Genomic DNA, 25,620 nt, shown 5'->3' on the forward strand with positions numbered 1-25,620 from the left:
CTCTCCTGAGCTCAACATCTCACTAATCATTGGAAGATGCTGACTCAGTTTTTCAGGTGGATTGAGGGAAGAATGCGAAGACATTTATGAGGTATAATTGTATGTTTACAGGCTTGGAGTCAGTGCTAAGGGCGTAGGAACAAGTTCTTGGTCCAGGAGTCACCAGTGGTTGTCCGTAGCATGTGCAGTGATGAGGTGCAAAACTATATTTTTATATTAAAAGTTAACTGGAGCAAATTGTATGTAAATTGAAGAACATTGTACAATAAGGGGCAACTGAATGAGGCCATCTTGATTTAGGCTTTCTGTGGTTTACCTAAATCACGTAAGGAAAATGGCAGGATGGTTCCTTCATTGAGTCAATGGCCTGCCACCTGTTCTCATAACAATTATTTTATGATGATGAAGCTTGTATCATTGTGAGATGAACCCTGGATATATAAATAAATAAATGCTGTAAAGCTACAGAATATAGAAACACTATGTTCACTCACACAAGAAGATGTGAATTGTTTTGGTTAGTAGGCAACCTGAAGTGTAAGCTTTCGAGAAATTATTTATGAGAATAAAAACTGAACAAATCATGAAACAGAAGTTTTATTCTAAAGACAAAAATCCCTATATGACTCTTAAAACATAAATTTCTTCAGCAACAGCAGTTTCTCAATTCATACATAATATTGCTCAATATAAAATTCATCAGAAGTATCATCTGATTCAGGCTTTGAGCTATTAATTGACCCATACTAGAATTTTGCTTGAACGCTGTTATGTGGTCCTTAACCAACATTATTTTGTTACCTTAGGTACACAGGCACACTTTGTTCCATGGGAAGTTGTAATTGATTTATATTTTGACAATTAGTCAAGTTGCACCATAAATTTCTTTTCTGTCGTAATTTGTTTCAGTACCTCTCCCCATTTGTTATTTGATCTACCCTAGTAATCTTCAGCACTCTCCTGTAGCACCACATTTAAAAATGGTCTATTATCTTCTTATGTGTACTCTGTATCATCAATGTTTCACTGCCATAGAAAGCTACACTCCAGATGAATACATTCAAAAAATAGATGCTAACATTTAATCTTATTTTCAGTGTTTCAGAATGGCTACTGTTGCTGTCACCAACCTGTATTTTACATCATCTTTACCATTGTAACTTGCTGCCCAGTTAGCAAAATTCATCTACTAATTTTAGTGTCTCATTTCATAATATAACTCTTTCATCAGCACCCGATTTAAAGTGATTGCTTCCTACTGACCCTTTTCTTTACTTTTGTTGTTCTTCTTACAACCTCTTTGCAGGACGCTATCCATTCCATTCAACTGATATTCCAACTGTTTTGCCACCTCTGACAGAATTACAATGCATTCACCAAAATTAAAAGTTTTTATTTCTTTCCCTGAACTTTAATTCCCTTTCAAAGTTTATCCTTCGATTCCTCTACTGCTCACTCAATGTGCAGATGAAATTACATTAGGAATAGGCGTGTTGTTAATGAGAAGCAAAATGAATTCTGTGTTTGTGATAAGTGAAATATTTTTGCATGAGTGTAACTGTTCAAACCATATGTTAAGTACTATGTGTGTGCACATTTTTACCAACACAAATTCTTGTCACCAGCTGATATATGCCATATGCTTTTTCAGGTGGATCTGGCCAGTTTTTATGATAAAAAGCAGTGTGAATGTTTGAATGAATCTGACGAAAATGGATTTAAAAATTGCCTCACAAATTCTCCAAGTTATCTGGAGTCTGACTGTGATGAACAGGTTAGTATCAAAACACACTATGAAAAAGACTGTCTACACATTTGTAGATTATAAAAGTTATTTTCATGTACTGATATGAAGAATATCAACTGTATTATCATCATTTGTAAATGAAGAAATATGTTACATATTTATTCTTCCCATCCCTTATCTTTGCAGCTTATAATATCAATTTCATTCATGCAACCTGTGAAAATCCATTCAATAAAACTTAAAGCTGATAAAGAAAAAGGACCAAAAACCATAAAACTCTTCATTAATCGCACACAGACCCTTGATTTTGACTCGGCAAATTCTTATGCCCCAGTTCAGGAATTAATGTAAGTATGTTTACTGCTTTTGCTTGTATTTGATGTATTTATGAGGTTAGTTACAAACTAAATTTGGAGTGCTAGTCATCATTAGCCATTCATACATGTGGGCCTCAGCCTTTTTTTTTTTTTTTTTTTAATCATTATCAGTTTGCAGTGTTGAGATGGGGCTGACAAGTGTTTTGATGAAATATTTGCTAACAAGAAATTTCTGACATACTTTAATTGTAATAGGCTTGGTCATTTTACAGTATATTGATAATTTTTACTTTTTGGACCATCTGACTATCACTGAATGAAGTTTGCAGTGACTTTTAATTGCCCTGATGATGTGTGAAAACAGTGGTTTCAAATATTTTTCAAAAATAAGGATCTTGGGAGTGTACTGGTTGGGAACTGATAACACACAAATGTCTCCCTAATAGCAGCGTTGTAAGAGATTTCTTAACACAAACCTTATCAGAAACTAATATGAGTAAAATTACCTGCAAGTGTTAATACAATGGTTGACCTGATCTGAAACTATGTTCCCTGTGCTGTCAGATAAAGTGGTGGGCATTGTCTCAACACAGCCCCATATTTATCATCCAGATAAACAAAGCAAGCAAACCAGCTAACCACATTTATAAAGATGTCATCTCTAACACATGAAAAACACACTGAAAAGCACTGTGTACCGAAAAGTCATGTTCAAAGTCATTCGACTGGTCTCGTCAGAGTCTGAAGAAGACCAACCGATAGATGACAAGGACTTTAAAGTCTGCTTGAGAAAACAAACCAGTTCCTCTGTTAGCACCCCACGAATGTGGGTATACTGTGACAGAAATTTAATAGGAGGAAGGATAATGCAAACTGTTACGACAGTTCCAATCCTACAATAGAATGTAAATTGGCTGAGGATACATGTGTAGTAGTTCAACTGTTAGTACAGAATGGGCTCCTATACTTGTTTGTACAAGAGACACATTTTAGTGTCGGACACCTATGCGCTAAGAAGTTAGCGCCTCCACAGAAAGGTGGTCATCATTGTGAGAATGCTAAAGAAAAGAAGCTCTCTTTGTAAATAATGCAACACCCCCTCACGCCTCTCCCTCCCACTTACTCCTGGCGCGCGCGCGCGCGCACACACACACACACACACACACACACACACACACACACACACACACACACACACAGTTGTTACAACACTGTACAGGGTGTACATAAAGTCCGGGAACACTTTCAGTTATTTATTGCACAAGAACCAAACATTGTACAGATATCACGCATATGTCATTTTGAAGAGAAGCCCTGAAAGTTTTTTTCGTGTGTACTACCACAGCATAGTTTGGTAATTTGCCGATAGTCAGTGCTAGTCACAAACGTGGAAAGTTCAGGTGCGGACAGCTGTTTCATGAAATGACCTCCCCAATCACCAGATCTCACTCCGTGTGACTTTGTTCTGTGTAGACACATTAAAGACCTGGTGTATGTACCAACTCTACCACGTGATGTAGCAGAGCTCCGGGAGAGAATACGAGAAGCGACTGCCACAGTCGATGATGCCATGCTGGGATGGATATAGCAAGAATCCAATTACCGTTTTGACATCTGTTGGGTCACTCATGGTTCACATATCAAATGTTTGTATAAAAAAAAAAATTTAAAAATTCAGCGTTTCTCTTCAAAATGCAATATGTATGACATCTGTATAATGTTTAGTTCTTGTGCAATAAATAATTGAAAGTGTTCCCGGACTGTATGTGTTTATAATGTCACTGCTCCCTCCCTCCCCATCATCAACAAGAAACTTTCACTATTCACACCACACAGTTTCCCCATCCATTCCTTGTGTTTAAGGCTGGAGGAAGGGAGATTAATAGCATTGTCCCATGTATTCAATAAGCCACTTGTGTCAGGCGGGTCGCATTAAATAGTGAGCACCTCACGTCATGAAGCTCAGTCGTTCTTGGGCGGGTTATGAGTTTAGAAAACCCCTTTGGGTTCCTGAGCTAGGGACTGGTGACCACTGCCAATCCTCTGTATAGTCTGTTAACTGAAAAGCAAACGGTGCTTATAGTGGGAGAAATGTCCTCTCCTGGAAGAATGCCACAGCTGCCATGCTGGCACATTGAGAATACTTTCCTCATTACCCTTCTGACAGTGAAGTGTAGTGCATTGTGTGATGATTTACATAGATTCTGTTTGTTTGTGATTGTATCTGTTAACCACTGTTTATTTCTGTTTATATATTTAGTGGCAAACTTAGCGATTTAGTGAGGGAAAACAGTGAATAAACTTACTAGACTGCAAGACAGTGTTCTCAATACAAAAAAAGATATCTGCAATGATCCTACCCCTCTTCTGTTGTTAAAGATTCAGAAAATGAAGGTTACTCAATATGATTCAAAATTGTGTTGTTACCATAAGTGCAGCTTCCGTATAAAAAGTTATCCATGTAAAGCATTAAGTAATCGGACAGTAAAATAGGTAAAGTTGTAACTCAGCCACACACTTCGTAATAAACAGTATTTATTTCAGATCGGATCTCACACATTTAGTCACTACATGCATGTGTTCTGCTAATTATCTCATGAACAGCAATCCAGTAACAATAAACCTTTCTAGAATGTGCAGTCGCAGTCGCTTCGAAATAAAGTAATAAGCACTTCTTTGCAGTCCATACTTCATGGTAATCAAGCCATGTGATAAACTTGTTAAGTAAACAGAATAAAACATTGAGCTCTCTGATGATATTGCTTCATTACACACAATTAAAGTAATTCTTTTTATCGCAAAGGAAAACCTGAAACAGATTGTTATTCACGTAAAACAACTAGTTTACTGTTACCAGTCATTGTTTATTTATATCCACGGTGCATTTTGAAGATTTAAACGTCCATCAGGTAGATTTACATGTTTTAGTACAACATGTGTTGTGTTAAGATTTTGGGTTAACTTGTGGCACTGTGTCCAATCGTCAAAAGTTCCTTTCTCTGTCATGACACATCATATGTAAATTTTCATATTTTGTAAACAAAGATGGTGTCTGTATATTAGTGGCAGGTCACCACAACATTTGAAATCCACTTTATATGAATAACATTTATTGTGCAATTTTTAATTTTGGTTTCCTAAGACAGAGTTAAACTACTTTAGACATTTTGGTAAACATTTGACATTGTTCTATTGGATGTGACTGGTGAATGTTTTGAAAGGCAGCATGCCACAAGTATGGCTCATTTCATATGTGGCTAAATACTTCATTCCCATAGGTGTTTAGGGCTAATACCTTTAGGTGTGATCTAAAAACTCTTCACAGTGTCCTGTCAACTTCATTCCACCCACAAAACTTGTTTATAAACCCACATAATTGGAAGCCACACTTTAAGCATCAATCCATATTAAGACATACATTGTAGTTAAGTTGCACACTTCATTGTCTCCACATATTAACACTTTGTTTTGCTGTCTTTCAGCTGTGATACATTGGAACATTGTCTTTAAAAATTGATACCTCGCACTATTGTCTTTAAACAGTAACGATTCACAACATTGTCAGTATCCAAGTCTTCCAGTAAAATATCACTTCACGCCACTGTGTCCTTACAAGCGCCAAGTGTTAAAACACCCCAAAACCAACTTCAGAGTCTGAATTCATCTTAGTTATTCTCAGCTGTATTGCCAACTGTAACTGAGCAAACCTCTAACATGTTTACAGTAAAATCCCAAATTAACGAACCCACTTTTAAGGAAATCTCACTTTTAACAAAAATTTCAGTCAGTCATGGCAAAACTCCCGTGAGTACAATGTTATTTCTCCCTGCCTTTAAGGAACCACACTGTAATAAAAAGTCTGCTTTTACGGAATAAACACACAACATTTTGCAAATTGAAATCCAGTTTTTTTACGTGATTCCCAACAAGTTTGAGTGTTTCTGATTTCTTTCATTTCATACAGGTCGTATATTTTGTTGTGTGCTGCAATAAATGATGATTGATTCATCTGGTTGACACACGCTTAGTCATCAATAACTCGACTTACCTTGTAGCAATACCACCAGATACGTTGACAGAATGGGAAATAGACTCCCTTGTGACTCAGGTCACATGGTTGACGTCGTAGTCACTGCACCAGAAATACTCGTGGGCCTCACACTAAATTTACGAAGCACGAAAAGTGTGGTTGTTTGTTTACTGAAGTTTTGAAGTTACCAGTTTTACTTTTATGCAGTTATGGCCTGCTAACATTGAAAACTTACAGTGCAGCAAAAGCTGACGTCAATGACAATCTTAAAGTAAATATTTCCGACATGGCAAAGAAATGTAATTTTGTATCATCTACATGTGCAGCATATTCAGAAATAAGGAAGTGTTCTTAAATGCCAAAGCTAATGATTCCCATGGGTCCAAAGAGCATGAATATCTGTAAGCCTATGTTCAGTGATGTGGAAAATATTCTTCTAAAGTAGTTTCAATGACTTGAGGAGTGGAAGCTTTCCTGTAAACAGAAATGTACTGCAATGTGAAATCTCTCAGATTATCAACATTGAAAACCCCAGTGCATCAAATGACTGGTTGAATCATTTTGAAAAACATTATAATCTGTTGTTTCAAAGTGTGTGTGGAGAAAGTGTGGCTCTGGTCATAGAAAATGTAAACTATTAGAGGAACATTATATTGCTACGATTGATACAGGGTTGTCAGCCCAGATACATTTTCAACACTGATGAAACTGGCGTCTTTTATAAGTTAATGAAAAATCATATTCCATTATGGGAGAAAAATGCCTCAGAGGTAAAGAAGGTAAAGTAAGTGTGACAACACTATTGTATGTAGATAGTGATGGGAGTCCAAAGTTGCATCTTCTGTTAATTCCCAGATGTTTCCAAAAGCTGAAATGCTACTTTGTACTTATGAGTACCTGGAAACATCAGAAGTCTTCAGGACTTTTTCATGCATGTAAATGCCAAGATGGGTGCAGCATGAATAAATCGGACGTATTCTTGATTTATGCCCTGTACATCCGAAGGAACCATAATTTCTGAGGAATGTAAATGTTGTGTTCTTTCTTCTGTACAAGCCATCTGCAACATCTGGACCTGGCCATAATACACATTATTAAATCCAGCTACAGAGTATCAGTTATACAGAAGTCAGTTTCATTCTTTGAGAGGAAGGAAGTGATGAGACTCGGCCTTCTACAGGCTATGCATATGTTTGTTGCTCCCTGCAATTCTGTAAAACAATAGACAGTGTTAAATTGCTTCAGAAATGGTGGCTGTGATACATGAGTTGCTGATGAAAACAACATTGCTCAAAGAGAAGGAAGGAGTAGCAAAATTTATATTTCTGAAAATGCAACATTCCAGGAGACAGTTGTGATGATGATGTGATGACTTCTATACCTGAGATTGAAACAAGTGAAATGCTTGTAAGGGAACATAGGGTGGAGCTGGCAGTGACATTGAGCTAGAAGTAGGAAAAAGAAGGTGGCCGTTGCATCAAGTTTTGCTGTTGCTGTGCAAGGAACTGATACTGTTAAGATTTTTCCCCCTCTTTTAATGTAGATAAATCAATTTTAACTTATATCAACTAGCTGGAGCAACAAATTCCTTTACTACAAGATGTCAAAAGGACAAAACAAAGACGACTTCTTGATTTAAAAAAAAAAAAATTAAAACAAAGTTTGTGTGCTGTGAAAAATGTACTAATTGTATATTTACTGTATTTAAATTTGTAGCTCAGGGTATTGGTAATTCTGCAGTTAAATAGCACTTATATGATATAAACAAGCTTGAATTATGATTCTGTGTCACTCCTTCCATTAACTCTGCCACTGTGGTACAGTGAAGTGTCGTGAACAACGTACTACTATTCCTGGCCGATTGTGGCATTCTTCCAGAAAAGGTGACTTCTTCTACAGTGAGTGCAGCTCACTTTCAAGTTTACAGACAGACTATATTGCCCCAGTATTTCCTGTCCAGTTCTTTTATGTAAGTAGACAAAGCAACTTCACTGAGCTCATGTTAATGGAATGGAGTTATTAAGTAAGTATTTATTTGCAACTGAGTTAGTTTTCATCTAAAACATTCCTATAAACAATGGCTGAGAAGAACTTAATTTGTAAGTGGTGTTGTCAGTAACCTACGTAATTTTGGCGGGAAAGGATTGGCTGTGTAACTTAATAAACTGAAAATAATTCCACTGTGTAGAAATGAGTGCAGTAATGTTATTTTGTTCTACTCATATGAGAGAACTGGACAGGAAATGCTGGGGAGGTATAGTCTGTAAACTGAAAAGCAAGCAGCACTCATGGCTGGGGAAACCGCTTTTCGTGGAAGAACGCTATAGCTACCATACAGCAGGGTTAAGATTCAGTTTCCCTCTAATATTGTAGAACAGTCTATAGAGTTTTCAGTATAATCTTTCCATATGTGTTTCTTTGTGTTAGTAATTCATATATGTATTACACATTGTGAAAAATACACACCCTCAGATATGTCTACAGTTGCATCATCAGTGGTTCATAAGACGAGCTGTGGAAGGGTCGGTATAACTTTCTGAAACACCCTATAGTCGCTTTTTGTGACATTATCTTAAAGCTGATAAGGAAAAAGGACCAAAAACCATATAACTCTTCATGAACTGCATGTAGATCCTTGATTTTGACTCAGCAAATTCTTATGTCCCAGTTCAGGAATTAATGTTATTATGTTTACTGCTTTTGCTTATATTTAATGTATTTTTGAGGTTGGTTACAAAACTAAGTTTGGAGTGCTAGTCATCATTAGTCATTATTACCTGTGGGCGTCAGACTTTTTTTAAGTATCAGTTGTCCAATGTTGATATGTAGTTGACAACTGTTTAGATGAAATATTTGCTAACAAGAAATTTCTGATGTAACTTAATTGTAATAGGCTTGGTCAGTTTGCAGTGACTGTCAGACGTCAATTGCCGTGGGGGTAAGAACCACTGACATAATATAACTCAGGAGATAATGACATCATAAACACTGAGAGGCATGAAAACTGCCACATCGTGCTTGATATTTAAATTATTACTCCTTCACAACTAACTCTATTTACAACATATTTCACAGATAGTATCCACATTTGCCACTGTATGCATAAGTGTATGACTCACAGTTCAAGAGATATAGAGGTTGCCCAGAAAGTAATGCACTGCATTATTTTCTTCAACAAATCTTTATCGAACATAATGAGAATTACACACATGAAAGAATGGTGTTTTATCTACACACTCGATTTTCCCTGTAATCTCCATCCTGTTCTATGACCTTCCTCCAGTGCGAAACAAGGGCATGTGTGCCCTGTCAGTACCAGTCCTTGTCCTGGTGGCAGAGCCAGTGCTTCACTGTGTGAATCACCTCCTCATTGTCCTCAAAATGTCTTTCAGAAATGGCATCCTTTAACAGCCCTAACAAATGGAAGTCCTTGGGGGGTAGGTCAGGACTGTAAGGTGGATGGGGTAACACTGTCTAACCTTGTTTCGCATTGTGTTCAGCAGTCCTCAGACTTCTGTGGGGCCGAGCGTTATAATGTTGGAGCAAAACATTTCCTGGGTTGATGTGGCGCCAAAGTCGCCAGGAGCGTGTCTCTAGTTTTGTTGATGTGTTGACATATGCTGCTGAATTATGGTACTGCCTCTTGGCATCGTATCAATGAGAGTCACAACTTCACAGTCCCAGAACACGGTGCTCATGACTTTACTGGTGGAAGCAGTTGCTTTAAATTTTTTCTTCTGTGAGGAGTGGGAATGGCACCATTCCATAGACAGTCATTTTGTTTCGGGCTGAAGATGGTGAACCCAGGTTTCATCAACTGTCACAATCCGGGACAAGAAGGCCTCCCCCCTCAACTTCAAAATGTTGCAACAGATCAAGACAAATGTTTTTTCTATGCGATTTGTGATCCACCGTTAGACGCTGCGGGACCCATCTTGCACACACTTTTGAATATCCAAGAATGAAGATAATTGCATCCACATTTCCTTTGCTGATTGACAGATGTAGCACCAGATGCCGAGCCATTATGTCTGTCCAAGTGAATGACATCATCAGCTTGCTGCAAAAAGTCAGGTGTGACAGCCACGGATGGTCTCCCCGACCACTGCAAATAGTGGAGCTCTGCCGAGCCACCTTCCGATAACCTCACCCTCCATGTCCAACCACTAACTGTACTTTTGTCAACAGCAGATGCTCCATAGACTTTGCACTAGCTTTTTTTGTGAATATTCCCCACAGTTTCTTTGTCTGCAGTGAGAAATTCAATGACGGCACATTGCTTATAATGTAAATCACCAACAGACGCCATTTTGAAACTGTCCTGCAGCTATGCTATGTGTCAGAAGTGAAGGAAACTTGGCATGCTCAATAAAGAGACTTCAGATAATACATACATATCGTTTTGCATCCGTAACATTGTTTTTGGCTGAGGAAAAAGTGTGGTATGTTACTTTCTGGGCAACCCTCGTATGACGTCACAAACAATAAGGTGCATGGAAACTTGCCACATCGTGCCTGAGGTTTTAATACATTTGCTCTTTATTACTAACACATTTGTACAGTAAAGTCAAATTAATGAAATATCTGACACCTGGCAGCACTTTTGACAGTTTTCAACCACCAAATGCGAACAGCTGTAGGTAAAGACAGTAGCTGTCTATAGAGCTATGAACAGGCGTTGCCATAGAGACATTTACAAAATTGCATTGTAGACACGTGAAGCAGCTGTGCCCATCATACAAAAACTGTCTGGGATCATGTTTCTTAATATAGATACTGTATACATTTGTATATTATGCATATTTCTTTGTATGACAGTTTCGTAATTTCAAAGGTGTTTTCAGAAACATATGGAAATGAAATTTTTCAATACTTCATTACAAGCTCAATCCATTTTTTTTTTTCATTTCTAATAGAAAATTGGCAAAACTAATACCTGGAAAATGCTGGGTTAATCAGCTAGTTTAACAATATACATTAATTTTATGCCATTTAAACATTATTTTTAATAATATGAAGTTTTCCATTCTGTGCATCATGGAAACTTTTAGACCACGCACTCATGCTCCATCGGTCAGGCTATTTGTTTCATTCCCCCTACCATTGTACAAAAATTTGAGAAATTATGAATTTTTTCTCATAATTTTCCGTCATTGGCTGGACTGCAGATTTAAATTACAATTTTACGAGATACATCACATACAAGTAACATAACCAAATACAGGGTGATTCAAAAAGAATACCACAACTTTAGGAATTTAAAACTCTGCAATGACAAAAGGCAGAGCTAAGCACTATCTGTCGGCGAATTAAGGGAGCAATAAAGTTTCATTTAGTTGTACATTTGTTCTCTTGAGGTGCTGTTGACTAGGCGTCAGCGTCAGTTGATGCTAAGATGGCGACCGCTCAACAGAAAGCTTTTTGTGTTATTGAGTACGGCAGAAGTGAATCGACGAGAATCCGCGGGAAACAACTCAGTATGAACGTGACTCGCCTAAGGTGAACGTTTTCTGTGCCATTTCAGCCAATAAAGTTTTTGGTCCCTTTTTCTTCGAAGGTGCTACTGTAACTTGACTACAGTATCTGGAGATGTTAGAGAATTGGCTGTTCCCTCAGCTCGAGCAAGAAGCACAACAATTCATATTTCAGCAGGAGGGAGCGCCACCACATTGGCACTTATCTGTCCGTAACTACCTGAACGTCAACTACCCGAGGCGATGGATCGGCCGCCAGGCAGCCCGTGACAGAGCACTTCATCACTGGCCTCCAAGAAGCCCTGTTCTTACCCCCTGCGATTTTTTCTTATGGGGGTATGTTAAGGATATGGTGTTTCGGCCACCTCTCCCAGCCACCATTGATGATTTGAAACGAGAAATAATAGCAGCTATCCAAACTGTTACACCTGATATGCTACAGAGAGTGTGGAACGAGTTGGAGTATCGGGTTGATATTACTTGAGTGTCTGGAGGGGGCCATATTGAACATCTTTGAACTTGTTTTTGAGTGAAAAAAAAACTTTTTTAAATACTCTTTGTAATGATGTATAACAGAAGGTTATATTATTTTTCTTTCATTAAATACACATTTTTAAAGTTGTGGTATTCTTTTTGAATCACCCTGTATAATCTGCACATCTTTTGAAATGACCGTTTTATATATATATATATATATATATATATATATATATATATATATATATATATATATATATACTTAAAAACAAAGATGATGTGACTTACCAAATGAAAGTGCTGGCAGGTCGACAGACACACAAACGAACACAAACATACACACTAAATTCAAGTTTTCGCAACAAACTGTTGCCTCATCAGGAAAGAGGGAAGGAGAGGGAAAGACGAAAGGATGTGGGTTTTAAGGGAGAGGGTAAGGAGTCATTCCAGTCCCGGGAGCGGAAAGACTTACCTTAGGGGGAAAAAAGGACGGGTATACACTCGCACACACACACATATCCATCCACACATATATGTGCGTGAGTGACAGGAGTTCTAGCAATCAAATGCGCATATATATATATATATATATATATATATATATATATATATATATATATATATATATATATATGCGCATTTGATTGCTAGAACTCCTGTCACTCACGCACACCTGAAAGTCACATCACCATAGCCATAGATGGTGCAGGTAAGCATTACCACATCCTAATGTGTCAAGCTTCCTTGATACATCACATATTGCAAGTACCCAGCGACCTGTACACAACCTAGCCACAATAGGCCATATCAGAAAAGAACGCCAAAGTAAACTACATAGTTTTGTGGAATTGCCAAGGAAGAATGCTGAGGATGTTGCAGGAAACCAGTTTTTATAGAAGCTTTGACAAATCAGTAATTAGATATACAGTGGAGGACTTTCATATAAATCAAAAACAACTGCCAACATAACACTATGCACTACTTGTTGTGAAACAAAGGCTTTATTTGCCTTCGCAGAAAGATGTGCCCAAAATTTTTTGTGAAGTGTGGAAGTAACTTGAAAGCAAACAAAAAAAATCTGGTACAGAGGGCTAATATAGTGTAGTGGTGATGTAAATGCTTGATACAAATAAGAAAATTAAAGAAAACCAGAATTTTTTTATGCTTTCAGATTGACAGGTATTATGGTCTATATTAGTAGTAGATACGTAAATCCTGTCTAGTCTTTTAATATTTTTTCTCAAGATAATGTACACTGGTGTGTCAAATTAAAGGAACGAACCACTATTTCCCTGTCTTGTGTCTAATTGACCATATAATCATACAGGCATTGCCGTCAGTGGACGACGACGTCAACAATGATGTCAGGTCACCTGTAAAACGGCGTAGTGTTTTCCAGGTAGTCCCAAATCCAATGGTGCAGTATGGCACAGAGAAGGTGCCTACCAGATTATCTGTGATGGAGAGCCATAAGAAGAATGGAAGCAGGACAGTTGCATACTGATGAGGCCCGATGGCTTAATGTGAATTGTTCTGTTTCTCGGATGTGGCAACAATTTATAGAGACGAAACAGTATCCTAAAGGTCAGGGCAGCACCGACCATGTGTGTGATATCAGAAACAGAGGGCGATTATTTGGATATAATGGCACAACAGTACCGCCTTAGTACTGCGTGGCACCTGGCATCTGATGTCACAGCATTCACTGGATGTGTTGTATCAAGGCAGAGTACAGAAGGCTTTGGCAGAGTGGCATTTATTGTTGGAGATCTACTGTATGTGTAGATCTGATGTGTCTTCACGGGAGGGAACGTTTAGAGTGTAGTCATCAACATGTGACGTGGGCAGTCTAACAGTGGGCCAATGTTTCTTTCACAGATGAATCCCGACTTTGTCTGGAGAGTGATTCTCGATGCATTTGCACCTGGAGGGAACATGGGACATGATTTCGGGACCCAAACATTATGGAAGAGACAGATATCCAAGAGGAATGTTGTTGGTAGGGATTATGTTGATTGACCACATAAAATTGTATGGGTGGATTGGCAAGGTTTAACTGTTGCCAGGTATCGTGATGAGATTTTGGGTCCTCCTATGCGGTTGTTGCGAGGCAATGCGGGCCAGACTTTGTATTGATGGATGATAATGGTTGACCTCATAGAGCAAGAATGGTTGATGTTTTCTTGGAAATGGAAGATATTGCATGCATGGCCTGGCCTGCTCACTCTTCCCATTTGAATCACATAGAGTATGTCCAGGGAGTGCACTAAGGAGATCGGCTGCAGCATCCACCAACCACTCTCTAAGACGTGCGAAAAGCTCTCCCGGAAGAATGAGTGTTATTGCCTCAACGTGAGAATAATGATATCATTCACAGCATGCCCTCTCATTGTCAGGCCTGTATTGCTGCTAGAGATGGTCACACCCCATACTGAGCACATTAACTAGTTGTTGGAATGCGTGTGCAAATCAGTTAAGTTGGGAAAAACAAAGAACATTTTTGTCTACCGTTATGCATATTGCAGTTGTTTACATTCTGTATTCTTTACATTGTTTCTACTTTACTATCGCCTGTTTATACTTTTTGTGGCAAAATACACACAACCATGTAAAATTTCCATTTGTTGCTGAATCTGGACATCAGTGTAGATTATTCTGTAATGTTGTGATTTCAGAATATCCCATGTTTTATATTTTGTATAGTGTTAAACATTTAGTGAAAAATAAGCACTGCCTGAACATTGCGGCACAGTGTATCACCACTCATTAAAAGGCATGCTGTTGTAGTGGCGGTATAATTTTTTGAAACTTTGTGGCCCCTCTTTGGGATATAGCATAGTAGAAAGAGCCTCGACTCTCCTGTGTGCTCTTCAGTTTACCAACACACTATAACCTGAATCTTTGTGCATGCATTTGTGGCCATGTGGTGATGGAACAATGTCTGTCACAGGTATCTTGGGTTGCCAATCTGGTATGAACCTTAAAACCTCAAGTTGTGCCTCATGCCTGTGGCTGTTGAGGCAAAACAGTAGTTGGTGGGGAACCTCTGAAGAATCTTCTGCATGCTAGTTGTATAGTGGATCTCACTCTGGGTGGATCTTTACAGGTCAACAGAATGGGACACCAGTGGATCCTACAAGCACCATGAACACTCACAGCTATATCGGTGTTGATTGGGCTGTGTACCACCCAACTAACAGAGACCTTCTGAGGCTTGCGCACCTGAGAAGTCAGTCAATGGTAGAGGAAGCACTGTCAGTAACAGACCACATCCTGCAGTAAATAACAGCATATTTATTGTAATTATGCACATACACAGCACTTTTGAAAAATGTATCCCTCGATGTACGCAGTGTAACAGGGACTTTGAAGGATACTTAAATCTGTCAAGAGGCTGTGTAAAGGTACACTCCTTGCAGAGACAGTCCGTCTACCCAAATACCAAACTACCAAATTGCAAATTGCTTGGTGAGTGTGATACAAACAGTGAGCTTCACACTGTGCTAAATTACAGTAAAGTTGTAGTAATGTCCTGGGGACATCATTAATATTGATACCAAAGAACTGTAACAGGAATGGGAATCCAAATGTCACTGAAAGTAAAGCACATAGTGAAGAGAGTAATCAGTAACCTTGAAAAGAAAGCAGACTCACTCTGGTTTACACTGTGCAAAAGTTGTCAGTGCACTTTGCAGCAGTTTTACCAATCATAAAATTAGGTTGTATGTGGCTACTGAAGTTCAACACTTAAGTCACACTGCCATCTTATGTGAAGGACAGGCTGTGTTGGAGATGCAGTTCAGCTGCCTACAAATCGCATGTTCTATTCATTGCTCTGGCCTGTGTGTTAGTTTCTTTCAGAACCATGCAGTTGGGAACAAAGAATGTCAAGTCTTCATAAAAACAAAGAAAATCCAGGAAACAAAGGTTATACAAGGCACTTTGTACTTAAGTGAGGAACACATTTAAGGCCATGCAGCTGGTTACTTTCACAATTTCATTTGCATCAGCAATGAAGCTGCCTAATGTTAGCATCAAGGCCTTGACATCTGATCTATTGCCCCTGTGAATGTAGCTGCAAACCTGCACCGCTGACTAAACCAACAACTATATGCTGAAACAATAATGGTACCAATACCTATTCTTGAGAGCAAAAATATGCATTCAAGGCAAGTAGTAAAAAAGAAAAGCAATAAGACTGTATGTTTCTGCTAAAACAGCCTTAGCAACATCCCCTAAATCCACGCAATGGAACGCAAACAACAAGCGAAAAAGATGTGGTACAAAACTATCACACCATGTAACCTTGTCCCTGTCTGATAGATCAGATAGTGGTGACCATTCGTACAATAGTACAGATGTCACTGTCAGCTTGAGGGAACCAGCAAATCTCTCAAGAACACCCCCACTCCCGTCTGATGAAACTCCCCACCATGGAGGAACAACAGGATGAAAGACAGTAAAGATTTCTCTTGTGCAACACGTGGATGAACTGTGAATTGTAGCAAATGGAAGGCCAATACAATACGTTTGCTATATTTGCCCTCATGCGGAGTTGTACTCATTAAGCAGTTCCTCCTATTATGGAATTGACACACACACACACACACACACACACACACACTCTGTGCCATGGGGCTCAGCAACTACTCTCTCCAGGGGTAGAGCCATTGAGAGTGCCCTAATGTCACCATTGACATGTCTCTTGGACAGGGGGTGGAGCATGCACTTAATCAATTCAGTAGGGTTGTTCACTGTTATCAGTCTCTTGATATGCTCTCCAGCTGTTAGATATTCTGCTCAACATGAGGTGGTTGATAACTTGCACTCCAGTGACCAGTCCTCGATGTGGATTCATCTTCCAGTATGAACAGTGCCCGAAAGAAATCTGTCTCAATGGGTGCTCAGCAAGGCAAAGTAGATACTGTACAGCTGACTGTGTTTGAATGTAAAGACATTACCAACATGATCCACATTTCTGCAGATGTACCCATGCCAAAAGTCTTTAGCATGTATTAGAAGGTAATCCGTTCACCACTTGAATGAAGAATGCCACTGTGTGATCAAGGACAGGCACCACCTGCTGAGAACCTTTCAGCCTTTTGGGTAGTGAGGGCAAAATGCTGTTATATAAAGGTGAGCAAGAAAAGTTAAAACACCAGTTCAGTTAAACTTTTGTAACAAATGGAGGGTGATTTCAAGATGAGTTAGGAACTGCCCTGTTACTGCTATAATGAGAAATGAGTCTCCTGACCAGATGAGACCTTGTCCAGACCATAATATCAAGCACTTTGCTTGAATCACTGCCGCCCAGAATTCAGCTTCCTGTCGCCTCCAAGCAATTACCGAGAGGCACAGTTCGGATATCAGTTCCATCAGCACTGAAGCTTATAAATCCCACTTCTCTATGTGAGAGCTGGAGTCAGCAATGTTGTACATGACTTATCAACAAGTCATGGCAAAATCTGTGATTGTGTGTTATGGCACTTCACCAAAATGCAAAGGAATTCCTACTTGACCATTTTAACTTAATATGGGAAACACAAGTTACCACATCATGGTAGGAAGCTATTTTAATCTCTCCCAAGGGGGGCTCCCCCTTGGAGGGCCCCTGCTCTAAGGATCACGCCATCGGGTATGTGTGGGTTCCTCCTTACCCCACACCTTTTCACAGGATAACGGGGTGCCTCAGGGCTCTGTACAGAGTGTCGTCCTCTTCGCCATAGCCATCGACACCATTATGGACTGCCTTCCAGCTGGCATTTCCGGCTCTCTTTTTGTTGACAACTTTGCTATTTATTTCAGCTCCCAGCAGTCGTGTCTCCTGCAACGCTGTCTTCAGCGTTGTCTGGACTGTCTCTATTCGTGGAGTATCACAAATGGTTTCTGCTTTTCTGCCACCAAATCCGTTTGCGTCAACTTCTGGCGGTACAAGACGTTTCTTCCACCATCCTTGCGACTGGGCCAAAATGCTCTCCCGTTCCTGGATGCATCAAAGTTCTTAGGGCTCTGTTCATTAGGAAACTCAGTTGGTCTCCCCATGTGTCCTACCTGGTTGTACGCCGCACCTGGTCCCTAAATGTCCTTCGTGTATTGAGTGGTACCTCTTGGGGAGCTGATCGGACTCTCCTCCTCCGCCTCTGTCTCTTGTCTGCTCCAAGGTGGATTATGGATGCATTGTCTACTCCTATGCATGGCTGTCTATCTCACGCCTTCTAAATACAATACGTCATTTGGGGTTCCATCTCGCCACTGGTGCCTTCCGTACTAACCCTGTTGAGAGTCTCTACCCAGAAGCCAGTGAACTACCACTGTCATACCAGCGCGACATCCTACTCAGCAGGTATGCGTGTCAGCTTTCTTCCGTGCTAGGCCACCCAACCTTTGACCCCTTTTTGATGACATTCTTGACCGCCAGTACGAGATGTACGTTTCTTTTCTGTGGCATCCCGGTGTCCGCTTTCGTCTCCTGCTTCAGCAGCTGCAGTTCACACTTCCTGCCACTTTCCGAAAGGAGAGAGCCCTTCACCACCTTGGCTTCAGACACAGCTCATTCCCGAAGGATTCAACTCCCGAGCTGACCTATTGCTGCAAATTTCTCAAACTTCGCTCACAACTTGCCGGTAGCGTATTCTTGTACACTGATGGTTCCAAGGCCTCTCAATGTGTTGGCTGTGCTTTTTTTGTCGGGGCTGATAAGTTTCAATACTGGCTTCTCGACCAGTGCACAATTTTTATACCAGAGCTTTTTGCCCTCTGTCGGGCTGTTCACTACGTCCGGAGGCAGCAGCTCACTTGCTGTGTGATCTGCTCTGACTCCCTCAGTGCCCTTCAGAGTCTAGATGATCCCAATCTGGTCCACCCCATCGTTCAACGGATCCAGGACTGCCTCCATTTGTTCCCGGATGGGGGAGCCCAAGTGATGTTCATGTGGGTTCCTGGCCATGTTAGTGTGCCTGGGAATGACGCTGCTGATGCTGCAGTCAAGGCCGCAGTCCATCTCGGTCGGCCCACCTCTTACTCTGTTCCCTTGCAAGATATTTGTACTTTTCTCTATCAGCGTATCATGTCACTTTGGCACGACCATTGGTGCTCCCTTCATGGGAACAAACTTGGAGCAGTCAAACCTCTCCCAACAGCCTGGTAGACTTCCTCCTGGCCGTCTCGCCATGAGGAAGTAATGTTAGCTTGGTTGCGAATAGGGCACTGCCGCTTTAGTCATCGCCACTTGGTGAGTGGCAACCCTGCATCTAGCTGTCCTTTCTGTAGCCAGCCATTAACAGTCAGACATTTCCTGATCCTCTGCCCCTATTTTAGCCAATTACGTCTCATGGTCGGGCTGTTTTGCCTGCTTTTCCGGACATTTTAGCGGATGACGTGCAAGCTGTGGCTCGTGTTTTAAGTTTTTTTAAAAGCAGTAATATGGCAAGAGAAATTTGATTTCTACCTGGTGACTCAGTGTCTTGTCGACGTCTTTTAGATACTCTTCCGTAATGTCTTGATGTTTTAGATGTGTTTTTCTTTTTTGTATTGGACCTTACAACGATTTTTTACCCTCGCAGTCCCAGCTTTCTATGGTCCCATACTGGCGCTTATGACCTTAGATGTTTTGCGCCCTAAAACCCCACAATAAATGACGTGCAGCAGCAACAATGATCATAGAGACTTGAATTCAAATGTGGTCACACAGTGCATTGTCAGACACACCCCTAGTAATTCAGAGCCACTCATTGTTAATTTGCAAAGGTTGGCAGCCATGGCAAATCCGACTATGACCGACAACACCTGAACGGCGGCAGGCTCCACGTCTTAGCGGACAAGCAATACACCTGTTGCGTTTATGTTCTGGAGGTGGGAGAAATTGTTTTGATTTCAGTTCGTGCTGTTAGAGGCTTGTTGGTCATGGTCCAAAAAGTTAAAAAGTCGAAAATTTTTGATTCTGCTAAGATATAACGTTTAGAACGTCGTTCATGGAGGCCGAGGGGCTCCTTGAGCTTGGGAACCTTGAGGCACTGATCCACTTAGCTCTATAGTAGCTACGCCATTGCCACTGGTGCAGGCTATCAACTTCCCACAATGTGAACACATGTTCATTGGTTTCCTTCCCCCAACATTGAGCGCTCTGAAACAAGAGCTGAGTGTTATCCACTAAGCTGACACAATGCAGATCTCTGCTAGATGCAGTTCTGAGTTTGAAGAAGAGGTTTGACACTTTATTTTAAAGATCTAATCCTGCTTGCATGCTTCCATCCAAAAGTCAACACCAACTGGATTTATCGACGACATGCCTGTGTGAACAAGGGACATCTGCTGGAAGCCACACTTCAAACAACTGTACGAGACACAGACAGGAAGAAGCAGAAGTACTTGATGGCAAAGAGGAAGATTTTTCTGCTTTGAGAGACAAAATACACTTAGCTAATGCACTCAACAGGATCTTGAACATTTTTACTAACTACAACAGATATACAGACACTCCATGTGTTTCCTTCAGTCAAGACCCTCTATTAAGTATACATACAGCCATATCAACTAGTGCATGTGAAGAGAGAATTTTCATATAAGGGGGTATCAAGTAGAGGGCAGTGAGGGGGAGGTTATTTACAGTTGAGTTACAACTATCATTTTAAAAGTAACTGTAATGATCATTACTTTTGATGTATAGTAACCTTACTATAACATAGTTACTTTAAAAATGTAACTTCTCCAATTTGCCTTGTTTCTGTTAATCCTAGCCTAGCTATTAGTGAGTTGTGCAGATGTCGTCGTAACTCTTGCACTTTCATGGTAGGCCATTTTCTATTGCACACCGTTTTAATTAGCTGTCTCATTGCTGGAATATGTTTCAGAACAGATGTCACTTGTTACCAATTGTAATGGCTGCAGTGCACTTCAACATTCGTTCAAAATTCGCCACTTACCAGCTGTGAGAATCTGAAGATCGGAACACAAAGATGATAAACAGGCTGCAATGCGTTCCTTTTGCTCTAGTAGGAATTGTAGCACATAAAATGTACTGTTCCAATTTTCAATTTCCTGAATTAATTTATGTAGAGGTTTCTTCATTAGATCAAGTATCTTGTGGAGTTTTTCATTAGCATTGCAACTTGTTTTAAAATAACTAACCAGTTTTCTGGCGATTTCCGACATTATACAGAGCTCACTGTTGCTGTTCAAAGAACTATCCACAACTAAATTGACTGCGTGTGCTAAACTAGACATCTGTTGCATATCTATGTAGCCTCTGCGAATGCACTGTGCAGCTGAAGACATGTTACTGACATTGTCAATTGTGATGCTTACAACTTTGTTTTCGATGTTCCATTTAGAAACCACTCACTAATATTTGGCGCTATATGCTTTTCTGGGAAACAGAATGCCTTGAGAGCCAAAGCTTTCAGACACAAATTACTGTTAAAGAACTGACCAGTTACAGCCATATACACCTCACAATTCAGCAAGGCACTGATATAAGTCGTTAAAGGAACTTCAAAGTTAAAACTTTATTTCCCCTCAGTCATATGGCATAATTTTTTCCCTTTTTGATGTTAAATGTTTTGGGTCCAACAGCGCAACAAAACGTCATAAACCAGGGACTTCTACGACTGAGAGCGGTTGAAAATCGTCTATTATAATGGCCACTAGTGTTGCATCTAGTTTTTGTTGCCTTTTATGTCCGTCTGTGAATAGAAACACAAAATGTAGATCAGTGCTCCTGCAAGGAGATACGATTTGCTCAGAAACTAGTCCAGTAAAATTACTTATCGCTCCGTACAAAAGTTCAGATAGTTTTGAATTTGGGTTAGGGTTGTATGTCGGAGCCTGATTTAAAAATAAGCTTTCCAACCACGGTGGACTGCTTCAGGTACTATCTGACCTTTTGCACGAAATTCCCATTTTGTGCAATTTTAATGGATGCCATACATACCTAGTTATTTTGTCTGCCTCACATTGTGAGAAGAACTGAGTCCCTGTACCAGAGGATGTCGGTGTTTATTGTTCGATAAATTGTGTAATGTAAGAAGTCTAATCATGCCTGTTGTATTTTTTGAACATTATGGAGCTTTTTAAAGCAAGTGTTGTAACAAAGATGCGTATTCTCCATAAAGTATTGCCAGCTGCTTGACTGTCGTTTTCGCGTATCCTTATTGATTTGAATCACAACTTTATTTAGTGAAACGCGAGACGTAGAAGTTACGAGCACAGCGAGCCACGAGCGTGTTTGTCTTGTGTCGGCAGTTAGTTCAAATAACCGCTCCGGTGCATGTTGTCTCGGTGAACGAGCAGGCAGCGACATGCGCCGCCACGCCGTTTCTCGAGAACTGCTGGAGAAGCAGAAGTGAAGGAATTCTCAGTGTGCTCAAGTCGGCGCGCCTCGCCGTCCCATCCCTAGCTGATAGGCAAGTGAAGTGTGTCGTTAAAAAGGCAAAAAATGACTGTGAAAGGCGAGTGATGAGAGGTGGTGGGTGTGTGTGTGTGTGTGTGTGTGTGTGTGTGTGTGTGTGTGTGTGTGTGTGTGTGGGTGTGTGTCGGGGGGGGGGGGGGGTGAGAGAGAGAGAGAGAGAGAGAGAGAGAGAGAGAGAGAGAGAGAGAGAACTCTATCAAATGGCGATAAACTCAGCAAGCCTGAAATCTGTAGATAAATAATGGAACTGGAAGGTAGTGACATAGAGTAAAAGAAAAGACAAGACCACAGCCACGCAAGGGCATGACTCTAATAATTGGCGACTTGATGCTAAAAGAGATATCGCTGTCACAAACTGCAAAATGGAAATGAGGCCGGGAATTAGAAAGCAACAATTGGATAAACATTTTAAAAATATGGTAAATGGAAAACAAGTAACTATGAAATCGGATTCTGAAACAAAGCGTAATTACAGAGGTGTCGTTATACACATCGGAACGAATTTGTTTGGGAAGAAGTATCTATGCGGGATTCTAGCTGATGCTGACCACCTCGTGAATCTGGTGAGTGAGTAATAAATATATCTCCAAAATAAACTGTGCCATCAAATTACAGTGTTACCATCTTGGGGCAGTTTTCATTGGCTCTAGCAAATTTCTATGTGAAAACTGCCTAGGAAAGGATGGCATGAATTTGAGTAGATTGGGGTCAGTAACACCCAGCAGAATGTCTACAAATGTCTGCAATATACTCAGAAGCAAGGGGAACTAATATGGCATGACGGGGAGGGGGGGGGGGGGTGAAATCAGGTGCTACAGCTGGGGAAAAAGGAAAAAAAATATCACCACCACACAAAAAGTAGGGGCTGTAGAATGTGTTATAAGAAAGCAGCCCACAACATGTAAGTCAGCAAAATAAAAAAAAACGTAACAGCACTACATTAAAATATTAAATACAGTAATAACAAGAAACATGCAGTAGAAATATTTATAAGTGAGATACAGCCAGACCATGTATCAGTGAACGTGGGCTAACCTAACAAAGGTGTTGTGTCGGTAGATTAGCCAACACAACGCACACTAATTTAGAGGAGGCCGTCAACTCACGCAGGCTGGCGTTAGGTCTGAAACAGGATACGTAATGAATGCTATAAAGAAAAGTACGTAGCTGCTGGAATACTTAACTTTAATCCATCATTTGTCTACAGCGTTCTTGATGATACAAGTGAGACTCTCTCTAGAAACGGTTAATGGCGCCTTGCTAGGTCGTAGCCATGGACTTAGCTGAAGGCTATTCTAACTCTCTCTCTCGGCAAATGAGAGAAAGGCTTCGTCAGTGTAGTCGCTAGCAAGTCGTCCGTACAACTGGGGCGAGTGCTAGTAAGTCTCTCAAGACCTGCCGTGTGGTGGCGCTCGGTCTGCGATCACTGACAGTGGCGACACGCGGGTCCGACATGTACTAATGGACCGCGGCCGATTTAAAGCTACCACCTAGCAAGTGTGGTGTCTGGCGGTGACACCACAAAAGGACTATGTCTTATCCAGTTACTTCTGTAGATCTAACCAAAAGGTGATGAAGTTTCTACATATAGACTGAAGAGCCAAGGAAATTGGTACACCTGCATATCATCATGTAGGGCCCCTGCGAGCACACAGAAGTGCCACAACAGTATGTATTATGGACACGACCAGTGTCTGAAGAAGTGCTGGAGGGAACTGACACCATGAATCCTGCAGGGCTGTCGATAAATCTGTAAGAGTACGAGGTGGTGGAGATCTCTTCTGAACAGCATGTTGCCAGGTATTCCTGATATGCTCAATAATGTTCATATCTGGGGAGTTTGATGACAGCAGAAGTGTTTAAACTCAAGAGTGTTGCTGGAGCCACTCTGTACCAATTCTGGACGTCTGGGGTGTCTCATTGTCCTGCTGGAATTGCCCAAGTCCGCTGGAGTGCACAATAGACATGAATGGATGCAAGTGATCAGACAGGATGCTTACGTACGTGTCAGAGTCATATATAGACTTATGAGGGGTCCCATATCACTCCAACTGCACACACCCCACACCATTACAGAGCCTCCACCAGCTTGAACAGTCCCCAGCTGACACGCAGGGCCCATGGAGTCATGAGGTTGTCTCCATCCACTCGATACAATTTGAAACACGTCTTGTACGACCAGGCAACATGTTTCCAGTCATCAACAGTTCAATGTCCATATTGACAGGTGTCCAGGGGAGGCGTTAGGCTTTGTGTCGTGCAGTCATAAAGGGTACAAGAGTGGGTCTTCGGCTCCGAAAGCCCATATCAATGATTTTTCATTGAGTGGCTCATGCACTGACACTTTTTTATGGCCAGCATGAAAATCTACAGCAATTTGTGGAAGGGTTGCACTTCTGTCATGTTGAACGATTCTCTTCAGTCGTCATTGGCCCTGTTCTTGCAGGATTTTTTTCTGGCCAGAGCATCGTCGGAGATTTGATGTTTTACTGGTTTCATGATATTCAGGGTTTACTCACGAAATAGTCGTATGGGAAAATCCCCACTTCATTGCTACTTGGAGATGCTTGTAATATCCTTCCTTCTTCCAACTATTGTCCACATTGAACAATGCCCAAGCCAAGCAATTAATAAACAGTCTTTTATGAAGATTTAAGAGGAGCGAAGATTACAATAAACTTTAAAGTTTAGTTAGCTTGTATCGAGATGGCTCCTGTTCTTCTTGTCTAGGTGTCTGATTCTTGAAGCTGAGAATCTAACATCAGGTCCTCACGGTTGGTTTGAACTAAATAAATTGGAAATTGTTGTTGCAGAATTTTTTACATAAATATACTTTCCATTGATTTTCTCACTTTTAGTGTATCATACAGTATTTTGATTTTTCACATTAACAAAGCCAAAATTACATTGTTCGCACCTATTATACAGAGAAATGTCCGATCACATCAGAGGCAAGCATACGACTCCCACACTCTGCGAAAATAACAAGATCCCAAAGGGTTTACAATTTTTCTTAACAAATGAGTTCCTACTAGTTTTCGTTACATTATTAAATTTGATTATTTCATAAATGAATCCAGAAATAAACAAAGTAAACAGTACAGGATTGCGTAATTAATAATAGAAATTTTAAGTGTGCAAATAATTAGTAATTTGAAATGTTTCTAAAA

General features: G+C 40.4%; 1 protein-coding gene across 4 annotated transcripts in view; it reads left to right on the plus strand.

The window, feature by feature from the left end:
* LOC126183670 (thioredoxin-like protein 1) overlaps positions 1-25,620 on the plus strand; it is a 63,069-nt gene that overhangs the window by 22,893 nt on the left and 14,556 nt on the right. For all 4 annotated transcript variants that reach the window (XM_049925826.1, XM_049925824.1, XM_049925825.1 and 1 more), the window contains 2 exons: positions 1,652-1,774; positions 1,934-2,094. In XM_049925826.1, the coding sequence (XP_049781783.1) occupies positions 1,652-1,774; positions 1,934-2,094 (284 nt within the window). The remainder of the gene's footprint in view (positions 1-1,651; positions 1,775-1,933; positions 2,095-25,620) is intronic.

This window comes from Schistocerca cancellata, chromosome 4, assembly GCF_023864275.1.
Source record: "Schistocerca cancellata isolate TAMUIC-IGC-003103 chromosome 4, iqSchCanc2.1, whole genome shotgun sequence".
Lineage (NCBI taxonomy): Eukaryota > Metazoa > Arthropoda > Insecta > Orthoptera > Acrididae > Schistocerca > Schistocerca cancellata.